Here is a 6705-nt window from a genome sequence, read left to right on the forward strand (position 1 = left end):
TTGAAGGCGACATTTTAACGAGCTATCTCTCCTGAGTTTCAATCTGAATAAAAAGTGAAATTACTGTTGTTCCATAAATTATGAAAACCTCGCAAACAATTACGTGGCAGTGTTCATTTTATACAATATAGTACCTGGTTGGCCATTGCTTTCCACATGTGGTTTTGAAGGAAATCGGGCATAAAACAGGCATTTACACGAGTTTATTAAATGTTTGTGGTATCAGAGAATTGCGATTCGCTGAAGGCAACAGACGGCAGTAATAATGGCAGGTATGTACATATATTTTTTTTTTCAAAAATGTGTTCCTTCCTTGATGGTGTAAAATTTGGTCCAGTTTGCATTGCTAAAATGGATTGATAATTAAGGTGGCTTGAAAGGCTATTTTTGCACCAATTCTTTTCTCATAGTTAATGTCAAGTTTCAAGTGTTAGTATCAAGATATTTAGTTCAGATTTTCAAGATAACTCCCCTACTTAATATTTTCTCCTAAGAATATAAAAAACTGTATATTTGCAGCCATGGTTTTGAAATATGACACCAGTAAATATTAACATTTAATTTTTGATATTTTTTTACATATTTGAATTTAATAATAATTGGATAGTATTAATATCACCAAATCAGTTATAAATATGTTGACACTATTAATTGTAAGATTTGTATAGCAGGATTTGTAAATAAAATTAGTTTTTATGATTTTACATGGGTTTACATATTAAGAAATTATTAAAAATTCTTTCAAATTTCAAAATCTGATTTTTCAAAAAGTACTTCAAATACAGGAAAATTGTGCCATACAAATCTTATCGGTAACTTTGTTAATAGGCTGTAAAATTTATATGTCCATATCTAATTTCGAAAGTTGGATTAAATTGGTATACAGTTATGTAGGAAAACTGTTATTCTGTCAAAAATGTTGAAAACAAGCCATATTTGCACCCCTCTTTGAAGTCAAAGAGCAGTCTTTTTGGTTAATCTCACTTTTGACACCTCTTTGACACTCAAAGAATCTAAAAATACATTTACAATAGCAGTCACTTACTCTGAATGCAAGCACCGCCTTGTAAAACGTTCCTGAAAAACAGCAAATACTGACTTTCCCTTTTCAAAGATTTATTAAAAGCTAGGGGACCTCTACCATAGTTAATGCACTAAGGACTCCCCAACTTGTTCTTATTTGGTCAGTTTTTCAGAAGTTTCAACAGGCTATAACTCTGCAATGCCTTTGTGCCAAATGTATAGTTTTTTAGTCCACAGAGAATGTTGACTACTTTTATATTTTAATAGTTTTGTTGAAGTTTATAACTGACGCTCTAGCCTTTCCAACCACAATAAATCTCCCTACAATAAGAATTGTTATTAATTATACTTCCCTACTCCTTCCCAGTTTTCTGAAAACCCGTCGTTTTGATATTTCAAGGGTTTAAAACTTTCGAAATAAGCGATTGCATTCTCTGAGGCAGAATGTGTTTGGCTCATTCTTCAATGCCCTACTTCTTATTATAAAGATTGTCGAGAAATTTTCATCGTCATGTACGTTATGTTTTTGGTCTACGTGTAAACAATCCTTACTAGTGCCTGTCAGGTATATTCTTCGAGTTTCGAACAGCTAAGTATGGTTAATAGTTTAAAACTTTCGTTTTTGATGTATGAATTCCTTTATATTCGTGCTCCGAGGAACTGAATATTTAAGCGGGCGCATGGTCGATAATAATACTTCATACGAAAGTGTGGCACCAAGAGCTTTGATATACCAAGAGACTATTTTCCCTGTATATTTTACTTGGTACAAATGGCTAACTGTTTACTGAGATGTTCCTTTTACTGCTGATAAAAATATGTTATTTAAATGACCCCTGTGTTCAAAATCCACGCTGGTTGCTCGGTTGCTCATCCTATGACGGCTACGAGGGATTTAGTTAAGTTGATGGAAATGGTCAGAAGTCCGCTCGTTCAAACTTGCATTATTCTCCATTCCATCAGCTGAACCAAAATCTCGCATCCACTGCATTTCCTCTGTGGCATCCCACACAGTTTGCAATCATTGTGAATAGTCTAGCTGCTTCTAATTTATTTTACCTCTTCATCAGTACGTTGGTATATGTAAAGTTTCTTTGAGCTGGACCTGTATTGGGCCTAATGTTTTTAATTGACTTAGTAAATTGGCCGAGTCAAGTTTGGGTAGATTTTTGTTTTTGTTTTTTGTTTTCTCCGAGTTAGTTTGCTCCCAGTAAGGTTTCTGACACGTTGTAGAGATCCAATTGGTAACCCCCTACGATAGATTTTGCTTCAACGGGTTCACCTTTGATGTCTACATTTTTTGCACAGTATGGGTGATTTTGATCGAATCACGTACCAAATACTCCTAATGACCAAAAGCCATGACCCCATCCGACTCGGCGCGACGGAAATTGGCAATTAAAGTGATCCAACAAGAAAACCAAATTCACACCAAAAACCAAATTTGTCCCAGTGAAAGGCCCTGTACAGACCGTGACACAACCCTGTAAAACAGGTCTGTGTCAGCAAAGACGTTCCATTGCTGTGACAGAGGCTGATATACAGGTCTGAGGCCAGTGCAGTGCTGACATAGCCATATATAGTGCTCTAGACACAGTGATGTTACTGGGCCTGATATTTCTGCTTGCCCCATCACTGAATTTACAGGACTGTACATAGCAAGAGGCCAATATTTTTTAAATGTGCGATTGTGCCTGTATTCATTTCTGTCATATAAATTGGCCGATTTTCTGAAAATATACACCCCTGAAATCTGACAAAGTTCAGACCATGTAACAGGCCATGTAAACAAACTTACACACCTCTGTTTGTACACAAGTATTTCTGTCATATTATCACAGAACTGGATACATTCAGAAATTACACCACTGTAATATCACTTGTTCATACACCTCTGATATCTGGCCAATTTTTACAGGTGCTCTAACAGAGGTTACTTCATCTTGACTGTTAAAGGTACTGATCAGACCCTGTTACAGGCATGCACTGAAATCTGCATGTAGTTTTCTTGCTGTGTTGGCCAAAAATCTGCTATGCCCAGAAGTAGCTTGACCACAAGTCTAATTGGACTGTATTTTTTCGACTCAGTCAAAAAACTAACTCACACTAACCCTATCGTTTAAGTCTTACCTGTTTTACTGGTAAAGGCACACACATTTCCTGATAGAATGCCAATTCACTACTGTTCCCAAGTCGTTTTTCAATGAAGAATGTTTTTACTGACACCGGTAGAAAAAGGTTGTAAAATATTTTGATGGATTATTGTACGATAGGTTGCAATTGAAGTGGAATGTCATCTAATGCAAATGTGTACGTGATCTACAACAAATATGATATGATATGTGAATTTGGAAAGTAGCGTCACATTGATGCTTGGGAGACAGTATATCAAATAATAAAGCTATCTTCTCGTTATCACTGTGATTTTAAATTAACTAATTTTAATATATACGAGTCTGAAAATTTCATTAGTTTTTTTAAGAAACTGCGATTAATATCAGACCAAGGTATATGCATTGAAAAATATGAAACTTGTCGGTTAAACCGTTCTTGAAGAAAAAGTTGTCTTAGATTTGAATTTACTTTACCGAATTTGCAAGAAGGACTGAATACAAATTGCTATTTGCATTTTTACCGATGTGTACCGGATGAAAAGGTGCGGATTATTCATCCAGTTATTGATGGTTCACAAGCAAGATTTACGCTCTATGAAACGCAGTTACTTTTGGTTTGCACTTAGTTGGATTTTGCCCAGTTCAGGGGTCAGGCCGAGTTGTTTTAGGATAACACGCTTAACAATTAAGGAAATTAGGAATGCACGTGCTATGACAATCAAAAGAAAGCGTACGTTACATAGTCACTTTAATGAAATATGTCTCTCCTTTTTTAATTCACACAGCTCAAAAGTATGTTGGCGTAACCATACTGGTAGCCGTAGTGATGATCACTACACCATATTATTATTCAATGTGGGCAAAACGTTCAGAAAAAAGATTTCGTGTTCACCCGTCCGGTCAAAACGAGCCACATCCAGCTCCCAAGTCATCCAAAACACAAACCGGAGCAGCGACTGAACGCAACAGAGTATCTATTGAAGCCTCACTCAATTCAGAGACAGTTACAAAGGATACATCGTCCAAAAAAGCTGACTCGATTCGAAGTGACTCCAAGACAAATTTACTTATAATTGGACGTATGTCGTCCGCTTCTTCTGCAACCGGCATGCTATTTTCTAAACGAGATGATACTTTCTACGTCGGAGAGCCGGGACACATGCTGTGCAAAACAGTATTTCACAAACACACATACATTGACAGTGCCGATTACCTCGAGGAAATGCAGCCACAGCTCTGCCAGTTTCTAGGAGATATGTTTAGCTGTGATTTTTCCTCGCATGGCTACTATGTGGATCAATTGAATCTAAAAGGAGTTCATCCAGGTCGGAGAAGCTTTGGGAATCTCAATTATCCAATAACTACAGCTGTACTATCGAAATTCTGTCAATCAAAACATAATATCATCGCCAAAGTTCTTCGCTTCAGTGACATTACGCCATGCCTGCCCACTTTTCAGAAGTACAATGTTAAATTTGTGTTTTTGGCTCGAGACCCCAGGGGGCTGATCACCTCTCGACTGCGTCGATGGGGACCAATTTTGGCAAATCTAAATAATGAAGAAAGCGATAAATATTTTCCCGTTGCAAAAATAGTGAAAGAACACTGTGCATGGCTAGACAAGGTGTTTAATTTACTAAAGGATGGTCCGAAGTGGTTTAGGGAGAACTCCATGCTGGTTCGCTTTGATGATAAGTGTCTGTTCCCCGGAACCATCGACCAGGCAATCTATGACTTCGTCGGAATCGCTGCGCCCTCTCCTAGCTCCCCGATTTCCCAAAGCCACAATGAATCAGCAAGAAACTGGCTGATTACCCATAGCTATGAGAGAATGAGAGAATTACAAGATTACTGCCCAGAACATATTTACAATGAATTTGGATGGTTGGTGATCAATAATAAGAAGGAATTTGAGAAGGCGAAGAATTCTTGGTACCGACCAATGCCAAGGGATGAAATCATACCGAGCTATAATCTACCCTAATTTGTCAATGTCTTGTTGAGGATAGCTGTGTCTGCCACCAGAATCATCTCATTTTAGCTCTATATGTTCTGTTAGCTTTGTTTTCACTACGAATTATTACTACTCATAAGGTGGAGTTGCACGTAACCAACACATTTTTTTTTCAAAGCAATATTTCTCATCAAAGATGACCAGGACCCACCATCCCCTTATAGTATATATTTTCAAAAAGCAGTGAACCTGAAATTTAGTAGGGTAGCAACAGTTTACTCAAAGGTCTAAGCGGTTATATGTTTTGTGTAGAAAACCTAAATTTTGGTATCAATGATAAATAAATTTAAGTAAAAAACTTAATGGCATTTTCTGAAATTGAATGTTTCGCTTGAAAAAGAGTATATATTATAGAATAAATGACTGTCTTTGCATTATCTGTCCTCATTTTACAATGGCAGGGGTTGAAAGACTGCTAATCAAGTACAGTGATAAAAGTGATTGTAAGCAAACCTAAAATATTTCTAATTGATAATGTAATAATCTAATTGTCAAAAAAAAACATTTTACCCAGGCAGAATGGAGTTAAGTTGCTTTTAAATCTTAAAATAGGGAGAAAAGAGAAGCCAGGTGATCGGGTATTTAGCATAAACTTAGATACATTTACACTTCTTTCTCACCCAACTTATGACTGCTTGACAAGCACCAAGGTGAACCCAACAAATATTTCAATCTTTGTTTCACAAATTACTTAACATTTACTGAATCTTTGGCTGAGCGAAATTCCTGTAGGATGCCACCTCAAAATGGACAGCATGATTGACGTCATCTACTCATTGTCTTTATTGCCTTGTATGATATAGCCTGTCGTGTGTTTTCTTTTCAATTTAATTAATGTCACAGATCGTTCACAGCATTAAAGGTGGTAATGATAGTTCCATCACCAATCAGGTTGCATAATCACTTAATTATGAAACGCCAGGAATACTGTCTGACGCTTAGTTTAGTGATTCATTTATAGTCTTAATCAGTTTGTTTCTTATATACGATAGCAAGTAAAAATGTTCGAATGCTTCATGAACTCTTCAGCGTCTTGAGCGTCACTGTCACAGAAATTATAACAACTTTGTATCGATCTGCATTTAGGCAGGTGACCAGTTGCCGTACATTGTCAGTTCGAATCAATCTGATCGAGAATTAACTGAGTTTTTATCAATAATTATATGTTCTTAGAATGCATATCACATTACTTTAAGCGTAAGCCAAAATTACGTGCAAGTTACATGATTTGCAAATTAATTAAAACAAAGGAAAATAATCAGCAGACTAGACGATTGGTCACGATATCCGAGTGTTGAATTGTAAAGTTGGCAGTGTTACTGTTATAAAAATAAGCCACAAACCTCAATTTCACATGTGTGTTCGTCTTCAGTTACACATATATAAACATCCTGTAGTACTTGCGATGTCTGATGAGGACCAGAGTACATACCACTACTGTTTACAACAAACATGTTGATTTTAGCGCCTTGTTTTCTGCAATTTCATCCCTGATTGTCTTCAGATGAATCTGCTACACAAACATTTTTTAATATTTTTTTAATATTGAAGCAA

At 36.4% G+C, this 6705-nt stretch overlaps 1 protein-coding gene across 1 annotated transcript; it reads left to right on the forward strand.

Annotated features, from left to right (window-relative positions):
- The first annotated feature begins 221 nt into the window (after nucleotides 1-221).
- LOC139128681 (carbohydrate sulfotransferase 1-like) lies at nucleotides 222-6497 on the forward strand. Its single transcript, XM_070694417.1, has 2 exons — nucleotides 222-272; nucleotides 3923-6497. The coding sequence occupies exons 1-2, from the start codon at nucleotides 266-268 to the stop codon at nucleotides 5119-5121; spliced, it is 1206 nt and encodes a 401-aa protein (XP_070550518.1). The 5' UTR covers nucleotides 222-265; the 3' UTR covers nucleotides 5122-6497.
- Nucleotides 6498-6705: the final 208 nt, after the last annotated feature.

The sequence above is a fragment of the Ptychodera flava genome, unplaced genomic scaffold (assembly GCF_041260155.1).
Source record: "Ptychodera flava strain L36383 unplaced genomic scaffold, AS_Pfla_20210202 Scaffold_64__1_contigs__length_706160_pilon, whole genome shotgun sequence".
In the NCBI taxonomy this organism is placed as follows: Eukaryota; Metazoa; Hemichordata; class Enteropneusta; family Ptychoderidae; genus Ptychodera; species Ptychodera flava.